General features: G+C 45.1%; 3 protein-coding genes across 5 annotated transcripts; all 3 read left to right on the top strand.

Annotated features, from left to right (window-relative positions):
- Window positions 1-4,905: 4,905 nt before the first annotated feature.
- On the top strand, window positions 4,906-9,221 carry klhdc4 (kelch domain containing 4). The gene is made up of 12 exons (XM_067234869.1): window positions 4,906-5,106; window positions 5,236-5,327; window positions 5,422-5,500; window positions 5,892-5,990; window positions 6,270-6,406; window positions 6,580-6,672; window positions 6,838-7,000; window positions 7,165-7,243; window positions 7,385-7,593; window positions 7,793-8,225; window positions 8,465-8,542; window positions 8,688-9,221. Exons 1-12 carry the CDS (start codon window positions 5,008-5,010, stop codon window positions 8,858-8,860), a joined length of 1,734 nt encoding a protein of 577 aa, XP_067090970.1. The 5' UTR covers window positions 4,906-5,007; the 3' UTR covers window positions 8,861-9,221.
- Window positions 9,222-9,725: 504 nt separating this feature from the next.
- Window positions 9,726-13,179, top strand: LOC136942119 (E3 ubiquitin-protein ligase Hakai). 2 transcript variants are annotated; one of them, XM_067234905.1, is made up of 6 exons: window positions 9,726-9,765; window positions 10,336-10,503; window positions 10,581-10,681; window positions 11,059-11,142; window positions 11,303-11,376; window positions 11,770-13,179. In XM_067234905.1, the coding sequence occupies exons 1-6, from the start codon at window positions 9,753-9,755 to the stop codon at window positions 12,794-12,796; spliced, it is 1,467 nt and encodes a 488-aa protein (XP_067091006.1). In that variant the 5' UTR covers window positions 9,726-9,752; the 3' UTR covers window positions 12,797-13,179. The 2 variants fall into 2 exon arrangements, with proteins under 2 accessions (XP_067091006.1, XP_067091005.1); XM_067234904.1 differs by having other exon boundaries at window positions 11,755-13,179.
- A 122-nt stretch (window positions 13,180-13,301) lies between these two features.
- actr6 (actin related protein 6) lies at window positions 13,302-17,751 on the top strand. 2 transcript variants are annotated; one of them, XM_067234794.1, is made up of 11 exons: window positions 13,353-13,508; window positions 13,641-13,758; window positions 13,873-13,941; window positions 14,217-14,340; window positions 14,466-14,601; window positions 14,700-14,756; window positions 14,911-15,009; window positions 15,502-15,580; window positions 15,697-15,868; window positions 16,074-16,212; window positions 16,554-17,750. In XM_067234794.1, the coding sequence occupies exons 1-11, from the start codon at window positions 13,441-13,443 to the stop codon at window positions 16,681-16,683; spliced, it is 1,191 nt and encodes a 396-aa protein (XP_067090895.1). In that variant the 5' UTR covers window positions 13,353-13,440; the 3' UTR covers window positions 16,684-17,750. The 2 variants fall into 2 exon arrangements, with proteins under 2 accessions (XP_067090897.1, XP_067090895.1); XM_067234796.1 differs by lacking the exon at window positions 13,873-13,941 and having other exon boundaries at window positions 13,302-13,508; window positions 16,554-17,751.
- Window positions 17,752-19,535: the final 1,784 nt, after the last annotated feature.

The raw sequence follows: 19,535 nt of genomic DNA, 5'->3' as shown, positions 1-19,535 counted from the left end.
GTATTCAAATAGCTGTGTATCGTGTGTCATTTGTCCTCACGTCTGCCTTATCTATCCATCAATACCGTATTCACCAGTCAATACATTATCTATCAATCACTGCCTTATCCATCAGTCATACCTTATTTATCAGTCAATACCTTTTCAATATTAGCCTCAACTCTTCTTTTTGCGGTTTTATGTTGTGATATCTTCTACCTGTAAGAAGAATAAAGATGTTATTGATGGTTCCCTTGCAGGTCTCCTTGTGTGCTTCATTGGTGGATGATCCAGATGATTTAGCAGTAGATGAAGGTTGGTTTATTTGTGTGAAAGTGACGTGTTGGCATGGTTGCAATGAATGTTATTTACATTGGGCATGTTTAATGTTAAAGTCTCAAGAACAACTGAGTGACACAGCGCCGTCCGGGGTTGGACTGGACAGTGAAGGCAGCTGTGATGAGAAGTTGACTTTGATAGCAAGGTTGGTGAGTGGAAGGGGGGACAGTGACAAGGATCAGATCATGAGATATGGATATGTGGGAAAGCAGGATATGAATCAATAAAACCCCACCTGGGAGGAAAACAGAAATCCAATAAGACCGACAATAAATCAGGCAATTGAGGTTGGCCATTCACACTTAATGTGAAATGTGTTGTTGGGGGTGACAGCAGCACAGCCGGTTCTTTACTGACCAAGTTTGAGTTTCCTGGACTAACAAGACGTATATTTCATCTCAGATGTGCCAAGTGCATAATTTTTTGCATTAAGTGCAATTATATGCTAATTCTGATTTAAATACGGACAACATAACCCTAGAAACCTAAACAGCTGACACGTAAGACCAAAGAGGAATCCCAGAGTTTGAAAAAAAGTCATAAAACTAACATACAGTAAGAAGAATCTCCAGAATGCGTTGATGATGATAAGCAAAGTGCTTTGTGTGCAGGGACAGAGAGTACAAGCTCTAAATCTAACAGTGAAAAGACAGGACACAGAATTGGGCACATTTTATGTGGCCCCCCGACAGTCTAATTATTTCTCAGACCGGTAATATCCTCCCAGATGGAGCAGGGATGGTCACTAACCTAAATCATGTTGAACACTAACTAGCGTGGCATTATTGCATTCAGGGAATTGTGGCAAGGCAGTGCAGACCTGGAGCAGCATTCACACCCTCACCACAGCAGGGAATCCTCAGTCTGTTCAGGTCTACCAAATATAGTAAACTCAAGGAAATGTTGCAAGTCATTATTACATACTGCTCAGCACCAAGCAGGCCAATGAGAGTGCTGGGGAAGGAAAGTCACAAGCCCCAAGTTGTGAGCACTTGGTGGTGGTGTAACTGTGGCAACGTGAAGGAGTGGGAGCGTTCTTAACCCTTGTGTTAGCTTCGGGTCATTCTGACCCATCAGTCATTGTGACCCACTGTCTTATTGCGACAACTTTACCGCATACAAAAACAAAGTGAAACATTTTCTTTTAACCCTTGTTCCCATGGTTCGTTATGAACCTTTGGGTCATGTGACCCGAAGGCTGCACAAGGGTTAACCGTAGGGCTGTCTCAGACCCCCCACATTGCAAAGGTTAACCCTTGTGCTGCCTTCGGGTCACATGACCCAAAGGTTCATAACGAACCATCGTTGTGTTTACCCAATTTTACCCAATACAAAAACAAATAAAAATAATTTTCTTTTAACCTTCGCAATGTGGGGGGTCTGAGACAGCCCAACGGTTAAAAGAAAATGCTTCACTTAGTTTTTGTATGCGGTAAAGTTGTCGCAATACGACGGTGGGTCACAATGACTGATGGGTCAGAACGACCCGAAGATAACACAAGGGTTAAAAGAAAATTATTTGTATTTGTTTTTGTATTGGGTAAAATTGGGTAAACACAACGATGGTTCGTTATGAACCTTTGGGTCATGTGACCAGAAGGCAGCACAAGGGTTAAACCAAATGTAAACCTCATAATTTCAACCCAGTGTAAACCTCATAACTTGCCCATCATCTGTTTTCAGTCAGCCTAACCCTGCTTGTAGAAGGAGATAGCGATGGTCAACTTTCTCCATTTTGCTATCGTTGATGGTTCTTGACCTGACCCTCTCCTTCCCTCCCCCAACTCTATAAAGGGGTCAGCCAAACCATCTTATTGTCAAGGTCCAACAGCATGGGCGGCTCAAGGGAGGGGCTAGCAGGTGCTTCAGCACCGCCAAGAAAGTCCAAAGCACGCTGATGGCACCCCCATAAATATTGCCCATTTATGAATAGTATTTATAAATTGTATTAATAAATTATATATATATATAATATATATAATTGCGCAACTCCCCGTCAATGATCTAGCACCCCCTCAGCACCTGCTTAACAAAAATCTGGCGCCGCCCCTGTCCAACAGTGAAGAGAGCAACAGAACACATCACAAAAAAACGGGTGCATGTACAACCGCAGAACACATTATAAGAGGGTTAGCGGGAAATGGTTGCTCAACTTCCTGTGTGAGAAGTTGAATATGTCACCCGATGTGATCCAGGGCGATCCCTAGTGGGTAGTGCCAACAGCTGCAGATGCCTGCCCGGTATCACCATGGAAACACCTGACCTTTCATCTCCCTGTCTTCCTACATTGTGCGTGTGCATGATTTGTGGATGTGTACCTGCCTTGTTTCTGGGCAACGGATGAATCGAAAGCCATTTCCTCAGTTTATCAACGCTATACACCCAAATCTTTAAAACCAAACATAGATTATCGCGCTCCATCCCTGCTTCATATCCGCCCTAGGCCTCTAGTCACGTCCTCATCAGCATCTTTGGAGAAAGATGTACAAGGCCTGTGTGATCTATTGATTCAGGGTGACTCACACACTGTGTTTAAGGACATTCACCCACAAGAACCCTGTCATTATTTCTCTTTATCTCTCTCTCTCTCTTTTCCTATTCCTCTCTTTCCCATTTTCTCTCTCTTTTTCTCTCTTTCTCTTTCTCTCGCTCTCTGTCTTTAACTCTCTCCATCTCTTTCTTGCTCTCTTGTCATACAACTCAAAAGAAAATGTGCCTCTGTAAACTGAAACAAGAATTGGTAGAATCCTTGCTGTCTAGCATTATTCATATCAGTATGAGAAAAAAAAGTGAAACATGCATGACAAATATCAAATAACAATCAGACCAATCCCTAGGACTGAATAAACCTGTTGAACTAAAGCTTTTGAACATAGCTAGCGACCCATAACACGCTCTGATCAGACACTGTTTCTGTGTCTGTTAGAAGGTGACTGTGTTAGCCGTCAGAGCTGAAGTCGCAGTAGTGGGTGGAGACTGAGAGTAGAAGAGCCCTACAGTCAGGCATGAGAGACTCTCGTGATGAAGAGTGTGACTGCTATGACCCCCTCTAGTCAAAGATTTACACAGAACAACACACAGACACTCACACATAAACACACACAGGCATGCACATACACACACACACACACTCACTCACCCGGCACAAACACTCCTACAGATATCTTACAATGCTTTCCTCAGAGAGAAAGGTTAGGAATCAGGAGTGAGGAGGGCAGCGCAGTCATGTGTTTGGGCTCTAGAGGCAGTGAGAGCACAACTCTGACTTTTATAAATATCACAAAACGCTCACAGCTAGTCTGGGATCAAGGATGTGGCCTATCATGTTCAAATGCATTAATTCACTTACTTTTCGTGTGTAAATAGTGTCTTTGTTAATCCTCTGAAGAATTCCCAGAGGGATAGAGCATTTATTTATATATATATTTAATTATGCTATATACTTTGTGTGCCTCAGGTCTTTTGGCACATGTACCATATTGTGGCTGATTGCAGTGAAAATGTACAGAAGGCACACACACATACACAGATGTCAGGGGTGATGGATGGAAGGTGCAGAGGTCTAATGAGAACATTTCTGCAGCAAGATTCTGATCATTATAATATCCGCCTCGTTTCAGTGTGTGTGTGTGTTTGTGTGTGTGTAGGTGTGTGTGTGTGAGAGAGAGACAGAGAGTGAGAGTGTCCATTCCTATTAAGAGCTTTACTGAGCAGATACGTACATGGAAAATATGAGTTACATGGCTTGGGGACACTGTTGTGTTTGACTGGGTTGAAGGTTGATGGTCAGACATTCTCCTTCATGGCCTTTACATTGGAGTCCTGTCAGCTACGCTTGGATTTACCCTGACCCTGGTGGGGTTCCACCGCTGTGGTCAGTCAGGTGAAGTCGTGAAGGACTGTGAAGTTCAGTCGACATTCATTACAAGACCATGACACCAGTCAGCTTCACCATGTGAGGTGCGAGACCCCCCCCCCCCCCCCAAAACACACACACACCTGACGTCCCAGACTTCTCAGAACAACCCTGTGAGGTTCCAGGTAGGGGGGTAATAAGATGTTCCCTAATAGCAGGGCAGGCTGCCCCCATCACCAAACCTCTCCCCCAGTCACCATGGCTCCTAATTAGAGCGAGGGTGCGACTTCCACACATGCCACCTGACACTGCGCACTGTCAGAGGATTTCCAGAGAACAGATACTTCCCTCACAAGTTCTCCCCTTTGAGACATTCCACACACCCTGGAGGAATATTGAGACTGCATGAGTGACGGACGCCGTTGACCTGAACCACGACTCAAGTGTGGACCAGATACCTGTGGCTGTAGAGACCTGCAGCCTAAGCGCTTTGTATTGCCCTATTTCAATCATTAGATATTGAATATGGACATTTCTGTATGTCTTCTAACAGCTGTCTGTGAAATAAAAAAAATAAGCGACACGATTTCGTTTGTTAAGACTAATTTAATGGCCTTTCCTTGATTGTTTATAATATTTTTGTAAGACACCCTGTCCTAGAGATGGCGCTGTTGTATTTTGTGTACACGCGAAGACGAGCAGGACTTTCACTGCACGTTGGTTGTTGATACTATGGCAGTGAAAATACATGTGCGGTGTATTTAGCATATTTCCATGTGGTTCTGAATATTACAAGCTTTAGATAAAAGCGCCTGTAGAACAACGCTGCCAACATGGGCAAAAAGAGCAAAAATGAAAAAAAAGTAAAGGGGGCAGTGAAGACCGCTGCGAAAATGGAAAAGAAGGTTACCAAGAGATCAAAACGAGAGGAGGTAGGCGAGCTACCTACACCTGTGTTCCACCCTCTCTTAAATTTCTTACTCGTGTTTATCTGTGATTAAATGACACGTCTGTCTAGGCTGGGTCTAATATACGTCTCCTCCCTCACTGCCGACTGACAGGAAGACCTGGAAGCGCTCATAGCTGAGTTTCAGACCCTGGATGCCAAGAAGACCCAGGTGGTAGAGACGTCCTGCCCACCACCCTCTCCCAGGTAACACCCCCAGTCCACCCCTTACCTCCAGGTAACAGCCAGTGGTTGTTGTTGAGTCAGGGGCCAGGGTTAACTGTGTGCCCTCCCCCTCCAGATTGAACTCCTCTCTCTCTGCTCACCCTGACAAGGACGAACTCATTCTGTTTGGAGGAGAGTTCTTCAATGGGAAGAAGGTGAGTCTCGTAAACCATACTTCCTGTCCTGTACCACATACTTCCTGTTCTGTACCACAAACCTGTTTCTTTTCTGTACCACAAACAGCCTGTCCTATCCTCTTCTCAATAAGGCCAGATGTGTATTCTGTACACCTGCCCTATGCTGCCCTATTATTGCACTATGCTGCCCTATTTTAGATATTTCTTTTGTAAAATGTCATATCTTACATATTGTTTAGTGTCAGACTTTTTTATTTATTTATACATTCTACTTTTTAAATTAAGATCCATATATGTTTATATTATGCACCTTCCTGCCACAGTAAATTATGTGTTTGTGTAAACTTACTGTAAAGGAACCACTGACCCCTGGCCTCTTCCCCTTCTCCCTCGCTCTCTGTCTCTCTAGACATATCTGTATAATGACCTCTTCTTCTACAACATCAAGAAGAACACCTGGGTGAAGTCAGACATCCCCAACCCCCCACCTCGACGCTGCGCCCACCAGGTAACCTCCCACACCTCGCCCTCCCTCCCTCTTTTTCCATCCAACCGCCCCTCTTTTCCCCTTGTCTCATCCTACAGCTGCTTGCAGTCACTCTTGAGGTGTTTTACGGTTCTTACCGTGTTCATGGAAGCGTGATTCTATCGGGGTTGAGTGTTCCTTTTTGAACAGCAGAGGGCAGCCTCTGCCCAAGCACAGCTCAAAAGACATTGTGGAGTTTTCATAGATACTATAGATACAGACTGTTGTCCCCGCCCCACCCCTCCCCTCTCCCTCCCCCAGGCGGTGGTGGTCCCTCAGGGAGGGGGGCAGCTGTGGGTGTTCGGGGGGGAGTTTGCCTCTCCGGACGGGGAGCAGTTCTACCACTATAAAGACCTTTGGGTGCTGCACCTGGCCACACACACCTGGGAGCTCATCAAGTGAGTGGACAGGTGACACACACACACACACACACACACACACAGGTGACACACACATACATACATTTGGTAGATACACACATACAGGTGATGCATACATGCAGGTGATGAACACACAGGTGACTGATAGATTGACTGAGTGATGGAGCCGCACGCGTGTGTGTGTGTCCCAGGGCTCCAGGAGCTCCGACAGGGAGGAGTGGTCACAGGATGGTCCTCAGTAAGAGACAGCTGCTGGTCTTTGGAGGATTCCACGAGAGTGCCAGGTGAGGACTCCTGTACACAGGACTGCTTCACATACATACCAGGCTTATTTATATACTGTATTTCTATGTGTTTATACATGACTCCCCCCGCCCTCCCCCTCTTCTCTTCCCTCCTTCTCCTCATCGTCCCCCCTCCTCACTCCACCTCCTCTTCTTCTTCTCCAGGGACTTCATCTACTACAACGATGTCTACTCCTTCAGCCTGGACTCCTTCACCTGGTCCCGCCTCGCACCCTCAGGCTCCGCCCCCTCCCCGCGCTCTGCCTGCCAGATGACCTCCACCCCCGACGGCTCCGGCGTCATCATCTACGGGGGATACTCTAAAGTGGTGTGTTTTATTTTTTATTTTTTAGTGTGTGTGGAGTGGGCTTTTATTGTGTGGGGCTGTTATACATGTGGGTGGTGGGATTAATTGTGTGCGTGTGTGTAAGCCTTTTCCTTTTTTCTGCCTGTATTGTTGTAATACCGCTTTCTCTGGTGTTTGTGTTACAGAGGGCTAAGAAGGACGTCGACAAGGGCACCATCCACTCTGACATGTTTCTGCTGAAAAGAGAGGGCAAGGAGGACCAAGGTACTAGCACCCACTCGTCCTGCACACACACACACACACACGCACCCTTCTCCTCCACACACATACACATCACTGTGTGTATATTTCTTTCCCCTTTCTCTCGCTCCACCTCCTACATGTCCATCCTGCCACCCCCCTCAGAGAAGTGGTCTTGGTCCAGGATAAGCCCCTCTGGCTCCAAGCCACCCCCCAGGTCAGGATTCTCCCTGGCGGTGGGTCTGGGAGGGCGGGCAGTACTGTTTGGGGGTGTGTGTGACGAGGAGGAGGAGGAGACGCTGGAAGGTGACTTCTATAACGACCTCTACTTGTATGACATCAACAAGAACCGCTGGTTCCCTGCTCAGCTCAAGGTACCAGCTCCATCTGCAGCCTCATCACCTTGAGGCTAACATGGTAACACGTGGACTTTCTGTCGAGTAGGTGTACAAACGTCACTGAAGGGCTTTTCCTTTTTTTACCTGTCTTATCTTTATCCCTGCCTGCCTGCCTGCCTCCCTGTCTGTCTATAACTCTTCCTGCCTGTACGTATCTCTGCTTCTCTGTCTCCAGGGAGGGAAGTCAGAGAAGAAGAAACGGCGTCGGGGGAAGAAAGGCGGGGCTGAGGGGGCGGGGCCAGACGAGGGAGCGGGGCCAGACGAGGGCGAGGGATCTTCAGCTCAAGGGCCGGTGGAGGTCGTCAAGGAGATCGTCACAGAGGACGGGACGGTGATGACCATCAAAGAGGTGATCCCTGGGACACGGATGGAGGAAGCGAGCGAAGAAGAAGAGGAGGATGATGATGATGTTGATGAGGAAGGTGCAACGGCAGCGTTGGTGGAGCCGTGCTCCCGGTCCAGTGCCATGGCAACAGTGAAGTATGGGAAGCTGTACCTGTACGGGGGGATGTTTGAGGTGGGAGATCGACAGTTCACCCTGAACGACCTCTACTGTCTGGACATGCACAAGATGGAGCAGTGGGAGGTTCTCGTCAACATGGACCCCAGTGAGTAGAGTACCTGCCTGCAATCACAGACTACCCTAAAATCACCGACCCTGAAATCACTGACCTGACTCGGTAATTACAGCCCCTGAAATCACTGCCCTGACCCTGAAATCCCTGACCGTAAGAATAATAGATCCTGGAATCACTGACCTGTCTGACCATGGTAGTGAGCTTCAAGGCTTGGTTTTATCAAGTGATCAAATTAATCTGACCCACAATACACCTCTCTTCCCCTGCAGAGACTCAGGAGTGGCTGGATGAGTCTGGGTCGGAGGAGGAAGACGAGGAGGAAGAGGAGGATGAAGATGAGGAAGATGGTAAGCTGTCTACTTGTGTCTGTTTACTGAGTGTCTCAGAGAATTCCTGCCGACTGCACCAAATGTGTGTGTGCATCTGTGAATGTCTTTGTGTGTGTCTCTATCGCTCTAATAGGCTGTGTGTGTGTGTGTGTGTGTGTTCCAGAGGAGGACCACCCCCCTGTGCAGCCGCCGGAATCTCTGTCAGAGTACCAGACCCGGACAGAGCAATATTGGTTGGATCTGGCCTGGACCAACATGGGCCCAGAGGCCAAAGACAACAAGGTCCACAAGGTGGCCCTCGCCATGGCAAAAGTATTCTATGAGGACCAGCAATGATAATTTATATATGTGTGTGTGTGTGTGTGCATGTATGGGATTATGAGTGTGTCTTTTTGTGCAAGTGTATGAATACAGCAGTATACATACAGTGATGTATATGAAAGTTAAACAGTTTAGTATTCATTACTATGTTTCCCCTCAGCCTTATCCATATCCTCTTCCTCTGTGTGTTGGTTTAAAACCCCAGTCACTCAGGGTAATTTCAGCACTACTGATGTTTATGGGATTGTTTGTAGTTTCATAACTTCAGAGAAAATTTAAAGAGCCTGTCATTATTCTTTCACTTTTGGATGACTCCCCAATGTTTTACAACTATATTTTGCAAGCATGGTTTCTCATTAAACATCTTTAAACACCTGATTTCCACTAATCCTCGCTGTTTAAGGGCTGTTAACTGGTGAAAGTTCTGAATCAAGTAGTGGCCCTCACACTACCTTGGTTGGTTTCCTGCTGCATTTCAGTAGTTTATATGGCTCCCTTACTTTCATTTGAGACCTGGACCAGCGGAATCATCCATATGATAATAATGCTAGAAGCAAATGTATTGCGTGGAGAGGAGAGATACAAGGATTTTTTTGTGTGTATATGTTCTTTGAGTACCAAACTCGTCGTCACTAGGCACAGTCGTATTCAAATCAAATTAACTACCTGCTCCTAATGCTAAAATCCCATTCATTTTTCCAATATGTATTTAGAAAAACCGCTCAAAAAGATTTTCTTTGGCTATATTATACGTTTTGTTGTAGAAGTCATCTTCTTTAAGTAGTTTGGGGCATTATAGTTTTTGGAAGGATATTTGATCACAATGTGACGACAGACTTCTGTATATTTGGTGTACACTCCCACCTGTCACTGTGTCTGACTGAACATTACACATTTGCCCATCACCATGGACCAAAGTGGTAGGGCTCTCACTTATGTGCATTTTTACGTAGCTTTTTGTTTTCGGAAATAGTCTTGTTATTTCCATGATGTAAACCGAATGCTTAAATTTTGACCTGCTGTGATGTGCTGTTTATCAGCTGTGATAGAATTGAACGCAAGCATGACGTTTAGGTTGCGGCCTTGCCTGCTGCTAGCTAAATACCTCGATTAGCTAGTCGTGTAGAGCTATGTAGTTAGCTAGCGTAGCTATTTAGGTTGTGAGAAGGATGTCATAATATATGTAGCTAACAATTCTTGTATAAAAACCTAACAACTATGGCTAGCTGCCACGTTTGCTAGGTTATGTTTAGCTTGAAGCTAGGTTGTTAGCTAACTAGCTAAACAGCAGCAGCAGCGTCAAGTGCATTACAACAGTTAGATGGTAGCAAGCTAGCAAACTAGCTGCTACAGGAAGCTAACGTTACTATAGCTAATCACAGAATTATCAAGTGTTGACACTACACCGAAATATATAGAAATAATAAAACAAGACAATACAGCCAACATAGTGTAGACTATCAAAAATAATGACAGCTTTTTCTTCACAGACAATGACATGCAAGGCACTGATGGTCCAGGGATTCTTGGGGGTCCGGATGTCCGGAGACGGATCCCTATCAAGCTGATATCGAAACAAGCTGTCCGGAGCAAGCCCGTCACCCGCTCCCAGAGACCTGCCAGCCGGTTACCCTCCAAAATCCAGCCTGGAGAGGATGGTAAACAAACACTTTTAGTTCTAAAATGTACCATTTATAAAGCTTAAAAACAGAATGAACAACAGCCTGTTTTCTAGATGAGTTTGCCTTCAAGTTGGAAGAGAGGTTTGAGTGCAAGTCCGGAGATGCTTTTGGGAGCCAGAGACGGTTTCCACAGCCTATGTTCTGGGACTACAGGGTAATACTCTTCTAAATCTCACCCTGCCAGTGCTTCTAAGGTCCAACCCTCGGTATAAACACTACCTGCACCATAGAATCGATAGCTTTGTGGTGGTGTAGCAGGGTAAAGCAGTTTTGAGAGAATGTGGTCACGTGTAATGAAATTAGAGAAACTATTAAAAGATTAAAACGCTTGTCAATGAGCCTAGTCAAAGATTCAAGTTTTCTAAATACTTCCTTTGTGCCCTACTATACTAATTTCCTGTAAACCTCACACAGAGCCCAATACTTTGTATGTCTCTAACCCATTGATTGACAATATTTTGCATGCTGTGCATTTTTCATGCATTCTATTATCCAAATATATTTCAATCAGTTTGACTTGTTTCCATGCAGCTCAATCTACTCGGTGAGAAGGATGACACACCAGTTCATTTCTGCGACAAGTGTGGCCTACCTATAAAAGTCTATGGACGCATGGTGAGAAATGGTCCATGTGGATGTCATATCACATACTTATACTAGTAATAATTACACATACATTACTTTAAAACCAAATAATAGAGGTCAACTGTTCACTGTAACTTGAAATAAATAATAAAGCTTGCAATGAGATATAACTCTTAACACCCTGCTCCAGATTCCATGCAAGCACGTATTTTGCCACGACTGTGCTGTGCTCCACGAGAAGAAGATGGACAAAATGTGCCCAGGGTAAAAAAAACCTTTTCTACATTGCTATGAATACCTGATAAATAGTCTTCCAAGTAGCTGCTTCTGTCAGCCTAGTATATGTCACATTGTTACTTACAATCTGTATTTTGAGTCCCTAGAAGTCAATTAAATGGCCTTATTTCCTATCAACTGCAGTTGATAGTTAATGCTTTTGTTTTGTCCGCTTGTTTTTCAAATCAAGCTGTGCATGCAGTAGCAACCGGAGTTGGGTCAGTCCTAAACTTTTGTGTGTGTGTGTGCGCCCCTGCCTGTGTGGGTGGGCACCTTTGGTCTATGGACTACAGTATGCCTTTCCTATTGTTGATGCATTGTGTATGTTCCCGGCTCCACTACCATTTCTAAACCCCTTAAGCTCAGTCTGACCCTATACAGCTGCACAGACGCCGTCCAGCGCATTGAGCAGTGCCTGCGAGGCTCCCTCTACATGTGCAGCATCGTCCAGGGCTGCAAGCGCACCTACCTGTCCCAGAGGGACCTGCAGGCCCACATCAACCATCGCCACATGAAAGCAGCCAAGTCTGGAGGTGGAGGAGGGGGCCACCCCAGGCCAGAGTCGTTGCACCCACCCCCGGCGTCCTCCGACCCTCAGGACCGCTTTCGCTTGCTCCCGCCCCCGCACCTGGCCAAGCCGCACCCTCTCATCCCCCCTCCGCTGCAGGGCCACGATCCTTTTGGCCAGCCTCCTCCCGTGTCGCCTTCCACCCCGTCCTCCTCTGAGCTGGGCCCTGGTGGCCCCCCGCGACCCCCGCTAGGCCAGGAGACCTTCCGCATCTCCACAGTGACCACGCGCAAGCATAGCAACCTCATCACCGTGCCCATCCAGGACGACTCTGGGAGCCCCGCCCCTTCACGTGAGCCCCTCCCCCAGCAAGCTCAAGGACCGCCCCCTCCCCACCATCACCAAGGAGACTACCCAAGCCAGCCACACCCCCACCACATGATGGCCCCGCCTCAGCCTCAGCACTATGGCCCGCCCCCTCCGCCCCCTCCTCCTCTAAGCCATCCCATGCAGCACCCCTCCCAAGGCTCTGGGACACCACATATGGTCTACAGTCAGGCCCCACCAATGACATCCGGCCCCCCACCCCTCACCCCGCCCCCGGGCCACATCATGAACCAGATGCCCCCCTTCATGAATCATCCACCCCCCCCAGGTCCATTGCCACAGCATGGGGGGCCCCCTCCGGTCAACGGCCCCCCTCCACACCACTACAACCCCAGCTCCATGCAGCAGGACCAGGGCACTCTCAGCCCACCCTTCAACCAACCAGGGGGACTGAGTCCAGGGATGTGGCCGGCCCCCAGGGGCCCGCCTCGCATGCAGGGACCCCCACCCCAGGGCCAGATGCCCGGCCCCCACCACCCAGACCAGTCTCGCTACAGGCCATATTACCAGTAACAAAACCAATGTTGGTCGCTTTACAATGATGATTAATAACAGACTTTATTAGGGGTTAACAAATCTAGCTTGTTCGTTTGAAAAATTGAATTTGAGTGCGGTCATTTGTGGTAGTTTATCATTGCCAAAGACTTGCAATTGCAAATGTTTTGCACCTTAGTGTACAAAAGGCACCCTTCATGAATTGAGCAATGGATGAATCATGTGAATACAAATGTGTTTCCACCCCATATTATTTTGTCTTTGGAGCATTGTGATTTGGCTGAAATAGACAGTATTTTGTTGGTAAAACCATAATGCTGTGTAACAGCATGTGAAATACAAAGAGCTCCATTATATTGATCGAAGTCACTATGTAAATTCAATATAAATATTTTTATAATAAAATTAAACTCAAACCCGTTGTCATGTATTTATGGTGAAAATGGCTTGCTTTCGTAAGACTAGGAACTAACTGGACGACCTGTGTTTCACTTAGGCTGATTTATTTCGAAGGACTTCAATTGTGGCATTTGATTGGTTTAGAAGGAGGCGCAAACAAACGCTTCATGTGCAAATACATTGCGCCTACTTGTATGAGGGAATAAAATACAGCACCTTTAAATAGTCGTCAGATAAACGACTCAAATATATTACAGTACAGTATGACCACGTTAGTTCTTGACAATGGAGCTTATACCGCTAAGATTGGATATAGTCACGAAAAAATCAGGTAAATGCTATCTAGCTTTCTAGCTAACGCGTTAGCTAGCTAGCTACGCACCACCACTCGCCAACACATATATTAGGTCATAATTATTTAAAAACAAAAGACGATGTATTTTCTTTCTTACTTTAATAACAGCGTCATCCCAAATTGTCAGTTCCGCTCCAAGACATCAAGACTGAAGACTTTTACTGCCAACCAACTGGATGAAATAAAGGACCCGTCGGGACTTTTCTACATTCTACCTTTCCAGAAAGTAAGCTAAGCATCTTAACATCACCTGTCCCACCATGATTCTGGCTGCATGTTTCTAATATAAAAGCGTTTAGGTTTAATTCAAGGATGAATGAACGATGTTTGTCAATTATAGGGTTACCTTGTCAACTGGGATGTCCAGAGAAAAGTATGGGACCATCTATTCGGAAAAGAAATGTTCAAGGTGGTAATTCTCTTTTTAAAACAGTGCATAGTCCCATTTCATCCGTTCAGCGTTTTTTTTTCTATTTTCTATGATACTCTTAAAATCTTCAACTGGAATTTCTACATGTATAAAAGCACCTACTAAAATTGGTGGAGTCCTGAAAGAATAATTAAGGTTCCAAACAGCACCCCACATTCTAACAGCTTTGCTTTCTCACTGTTGAACACTTTACATTGCTATTGCCAGGTGGGAATGGGCTACCTCGCTTATTGTAAATACCTGTTCTGTTTCAGGTGGACTTTGCAGATACCAGTATAGTGATCACAGAGCCCTACTTCAACTTTACCTCTATCCAGGAATCTATGAACGAGATCCTATTTGAGGAGTACCAGTTCCAAGCAGCACTGAGAATCAATGGTGAATTGTTTCGAGTGAAGCGACACTGGAGCTCTGCAATGGCTTCATGTATTTTCAGAATTAGCATTATCGTTTAGTGTCGTTTAGAAGCAGACGTTTGACCTGGCTTGTTCTGTGTGTTCCAGCGGGGTCTCTGAGCGCGCACCACTACTTCCAGCAGAACAGCCCGGAGCTGTGCTGCATCGTGGTAGACAGTGGCTTCTCCTTCACACACATCGTCCCTTACTGCCGGGGGAAGAAAATGAAGGACGGAATATGCCGGTTTGTCAGCACACTTTAAAAAGAGCGAGGGGGGTTCCAAGAGGATGGTACTCGATAACAGTTTGCCCCTAAGTTTCATTTTGTGTTTTGGTTCTTAGGATCAACGTAGGAGGAAAGCTACTGACAAATCATTTAAAGGAAATTATCTCATATAGGTGAGTAATGTTACTTGATGACAAGTCTACGTGAACTGTAGGATGTTCAGTAGTTTCCCTGCGTTGGAATTCCAGTATTGAGTTAAGTACACATAATAAGATGCAATTGCCTGTACTTGTTGATGTGAGTGGAGTCCAACTTGCTTCCTCACAGACAGCTTCATGTCATGGACGAGACGCATGTTCTTAACCAAGTGAAGGAGGATGTGTGCTATGTTTCCCAGGACTTCTACAAAGACATGGAGATAGCCCAGTAAGTAGATTCTTACATTTAGTCATTTAGCAGACGCTCTTATCCAGAGCGACTTACAGTAAGTACAGGGACATTCTCCCCGAGGCAAGTAGGGTGAAGTGCCTTGCCCAAGGACACAACGTCATTTGGCACGGCCGGGAATCGAACTGGCAACCTTCAGATTACTAGCCCGCTTCCCTCACCGCTCAGCCACCTGACGCCCCATTCTTACTGATTCTTACTGTATTGGGGTCTCTCCTTGTATCATCTAATCTGGACACTATCCAGATTTGTGATAGTTGACATGATGTTATCGTTGTTTCTGGTTAAAATACAAACCAATCCTCGGCACTAAGCACTGAAAAATCGGTTCGGTATGTGCACTCGGGGTCCTTGATTATCTGCCGTACGTACTGTATGCACTATATACACTATTTGTACACCACTTTGGATGCTTTATGAAAGAAATGTAATAGAAGGATTGTCAACGTTGACGTTCCCTGTGTTTACCAGGTTGAAAGGGGAGGACAACACTGTGATGAGAGACTACGTACTACCAGACTTCAGCTCCATTAAAAAGGGCTTTTGCAAGGCAAGGACACACCTTTACTTATAAGCCCGCCTCTGCGCTCTCCTCTTTCCACTGTCGCCCGCCAGTCAAACGGCTGCTCGTGTTTACCATCCGTCCTGCTTTCTGACGTTTTCCAGCCCAGAGAAGAGATGAACTTCACAGGCAAGTACAAGACGGGGGAGCAGATCCTGCGCTTGTCCAACGAGCGCTTTGCTGTGCCCGAGATGCTCCTCCACCCCTCGGACATCGGCATCCAGGAGATGGGCATCCCCGAAGCTCTGGTCAACTCTATCAACAGCCTGCCAGAAGGTAGGAGAGGGGGAGAGAGAGGGGGAGAGAGAGGGGAGAGAGAGGGGAGAGAGAGGGGAGAGGGAGGGGAGAGGGAGGGGAGAGAGAGAGAGGGGAGAGGGAGGGGAGGGAGAGAGATAGAAAGCAATGACTGTCTGCGATCTCAGTGCGTGTTGTGAGTATTGATAGAGGAACGCTCCTGTTCTTCTCCCGTCGTGCTTGTCAGAGATGCAGCCTCATTTCTATAAGAACATCATCCTGACGGGAGGCAACACGCTGTTCCCGGGGTTCAGGGACCGGGTGTACCAGGAGGTCCGCTCGCTGGCCCCTGCAGACTTCCACGTGTCTGTGGTTCAGCCCCCAAAGTGAGTACGACTGCAGACTGTGTGATGGCAGAGGACAGACATATAAGGTGGCATGTCCACAGTACACAACACAGACAGACATAATGAAAGTACTCAATGTTCCTATCATCACTTAACCACTAACTAAAACAAAGAGCCAAGAGCAGAAGAACATTTTTTAAATACTGTTGTATGAAGATAATTAGAGAAGTCACAAGGAACTTAAGTACTAACTCGTTTTTTCCTAAATATGTTATATCATCCTAGTGTCATTATAGTCTGTAATAAAAAGTAAAAAAAACTATGGCACTAACACAAATGAATTGCCACAGATTACTAATGATCTTTGTTTTCTTACCCAGTCCAATATCTTACCCGTGGGAAGGAGGAAAGATTTTAGCGGACAACCCTGACTTTGACGAGATGGTGGTCACTCGAGACGACTATGAGGAGAATGGACATTTCATCTGCGAAGAAAAATTTGATATCTAATGAACTTTTAATCGGTTTTGGTTAAACAGTACACATTACAGGTACTCACTTGAGGTCTGAACTGTTAGTATGTACTAACACACAAGAAACTACAATGAAACTATTTACTATTCCACCCCTCAGTTTGCTGGCAAACTGAGAGGATGCAGGACCATTACAGAACCACACAAATAACAGTCCATGGCTCACCCATGAAATGCATTTACATTAAGTGTAAAAAAAATAGTTGTATTGTCTGTGAAATAAATTTGGACTCACCTTTGTTACAAATAGTATATGCATGTTTACTTTTTGAAGCAATGATCAGGTGCTTGATTCAATTCCAAATGTTGACATAATTATGTTCACCAATACCAGTCTTTTTGGACAGGGCCTCTTTGGTGCAAATTTATGGAAGGGAAGTTTTGAAAGTACGCTAGAGAGAACACCAATCAGTGGTTCTTAATTGAATGTGCAACAAGAGACTCTTATCACAGTCTTGGTTTTTCAGTATTGCGCACGTTAACGAAAGGCTGACATTTATATGTATTTACAAATGAGCAGTAGTAACACACTCATTATCAAGTAGCCTTAGACATTATTTACTGCCACTGCAGTAAAAAAAAAAGGCAATTGAAAGGCCAAATCTAAGGTGCCCAATACTGCCCTCCTCCCCCCTAGAGTCTGTTGCATGTGCCTCACAAAAATATGTAAACATCTGCTGAATACATAACACCAGCAAATGTATTTACACAGTGTTGCACAATATGTGTCCTTGGTATGTTTCTAAATGAATTAAATGTGGTGTAGAGCTTGTTTTTATAGCTTTTTTAGCTTTTTTTCTTTGTAGACCATGCTCTGTACTACACTATACTATAATGATTCATCCCTGTACACAAAGTTACAGCTGACAACTTCATGTTTGTCATATCTGCTGTAAGGGAGGCTGCAGTTTCATAGAAAAGGGTATGCAATGATGTGGCTGTGATGCTGACGCATTTTCACAGTCAGAATTAATTTTGGTGCCCTTTGCCATTTATGACACTCTATTCAAGGTCTCAGAAGCACAATGGAATAATGAGCCACTGTACATTGGTCTGGGAAAATTACTGTTGAGGTAGGTCTATAAATGGAGGACAGAAAAGGCAAAAATCAGTTTCGACATAATAAATTGCTGCTGGAAACAAGTTTCGACTTTAGAAGTCTATGCAAATATCTTATTAAAGTTGAAATCTAAATTAATCATTCTTCCTGTGTGTAGACGAAGTTCAAATTAAGCCACTGAATGGATGTATATAGGATTACAGCTTCTATGCAGTCTTATCCATTTGGCCCTTTCTCTTTCATTTGAATCAAATGAATAATTGAGTCACACTGCTGTCTCCATTTGTTCAGCAGCAGCAGCTTGGCTGTGTGAAGTCATAAATGTGATCCTGTTCCATGGCTACCTGATGGAATCTTGGCTTGCCCTGAATGGAATGTACTGCTGGAAGGATAATACAGGGTTCCTTCTGTTGCTGTCTCTTTGTCCTCAGGAATAGAGGGAGACTTAAGTGAGCAAAGGTAGAAAAAACCCACCTCTTAACTCCATGACTTTGCTGGAGTGAGGAAGAATGCGCTGAAAAATACAATTCTAATGTGTTTTGAAACTATACAGTACATAACACGTGAATGGCAAAGGTAAGCTGAACCAAGGACAATACAGCTCTCATTTGGCATTTTTGGTTTCGAAGTTGTGTGTAGCGTAGCCAATGGCAATAAACAATGCAGCCCATCCTGGTAATCTTTTTTCTATATTTCATTAGGCTGGTATTAGACAAAAGTGACCAACTAAAAACGTGCTTAGTCAGCATCTAGCAGAAAAAGAATTATCCTGTAAAACAGACCAAAAAATATTATTTTGTTTTGTCAATTCATTTCTTCTACATCTCACTTTACTTCCGCTTTATCAAAATGTATGTTTAGCTTGGTTTAGGGTTTTAGGTGAGAGATTTTTTGTTTGTGTTTTGACATCATGGCGTCGCAAGCAAACCACTTAAATCTTTTTTCAATCCTACATCTGTCATCTCCTGGGTCATCAGACACGGTTCTATTCATGGTGGAAAATCACAGAGATAATCATCCTGATTGCAAGAAATTGTCGTCATTATATTCAGCATCTACCGGATCTCCTTAAGCACTTTTAAATGTCCCATTGGAAAGGAGAACATAATTGAAGCATTGGTTCACGTGAACATCATTATGTGTCACGTGTCTGCAGCTCTCACAAAACAGCCATTTGACAACCACACATATTCTGTCCTATCACAAATAATAAACAGATTTTACGTTACAACGCATAGTACATTCCTAATGAATTTGTGTTCTGGAAGGGTAACTGAGGGGGCAGTTCTATTTAGTGCACACTCCCTTCGACTTTCATCTCGTTTGCAGTATGACCAGTGTTGTGTGGTCAAGGAATAGTTTGATTTCACATCACATTACATGCTATGTTAGCCACAGCTGCCTGTGGGGCTAATCTGGGTGTATATGTCCTTAAAAGCACTGATGCTGTTTTCCTCTTAAATTATTAAGCTTCTTCAGCAGCTTTAAGCCATTGAGAAGAAGATTAGTAAGGTTATTTTGTGCCAACGTGTTTGTGTCTGTGTGTGTGTGTGTGTGTGTGTGTGTGTGTGGGGGGGGGGGGGGGGGGGGTTGGGGAGAGAAAGAGAGAGGGAAAGAGAGATGCACACAGCACTAATTGGAGTGTGCGCGTGCAGTGTGTGTAAGGATGTGTTGATGTTAGATCTCTCCCTGATCCTCAGAGCAGCAGCCAGAGCCAGTGACTAATTGCTTTGATGATGAAAACAATCAGGGATGAGGTTGCATTTCTG

The sequence above is a fragment of the Osmerus mordax genome, chromosome 4, assembly GCF_038355195.1.
Source record: "Osmerus mordax isolate fOsmMor3 chromosome 4, fOsmMor3.pri, whole genome shotgun sequence".
NCBI classification, from domain to species: domain Eukaryota; kingdom Metazoa; phylum Chordata; class Actinopteri; order Osmeriformes; family Osmeridae; genus Osmerus; species Osmerus mordax.
This window is presented reverse-complemented; position numbering and strand designations above follow the sequence as displayed.

Excerpts from the sequence above, each read along its gene's own strand:
- klhdc4 (XM_067234869.1), top strand. The coding sequence starts at position 5,008 with ATGGGCAAAAAGAGCAAAAATGAAAAAAAAGTAAAGGGGGCAGTGAAG. Across the intron at positions 7,001-7,164 it reads ACGGGGGATACTCTAAAGTG|AGGGCTAAGAAGGACGTCGA; the intron begins GTGTGTTTTATT and ends TTTGTGTTACAG. Across the intron at positions 7,594-7,792 it reads GGTTCCCTGCTCAGCTCAAG|GGAGGGAAGTCAGAGAAGAA; the intron begins GTACCAGCTCCA and ends CTCTGTCTCCAG.
- LOC136942119 (XM_067234904.1), top strand. Across the intron at positions 10,504-10,580 it reads AATCCAGCCTGGAGAGGATG|ATGAGTTTGCCTTCAAGTTG; the intron begins GTAAACAAACAC and ends CCTGTTTTCTAG. Across the intron at positions 10,682-11,058 it reads CTATGTTCTGGGACTACAGG|CTCAATCTACTCGGTGAGAA; the intron begins GTAATACTCTTC and ends GTTTCCATGCAG.
- actr6 (XM_067234794.1), top strand. The coding sequence starts at position 13,441 with ATGACCACGTTAGTTCTTGACAATGGAGCTTATACCGCTAAGATTGGA. Across the intron at positions 14,602-14,699 it reads ATGAAGGACGGAATATGCCG|GATCAACGTAGGAGGAAAGC; the intron begins GTTTGTCAGCAC and ends TTTGGTTCTTAG. Across the intron at positions 14,757-14,910 it reads AAGGAAATTATCTCATATAG|ACAGCTTCATGTCATGGACG; the intron begins GTGAGTAATGTT and ends GCTTCCTCACAG.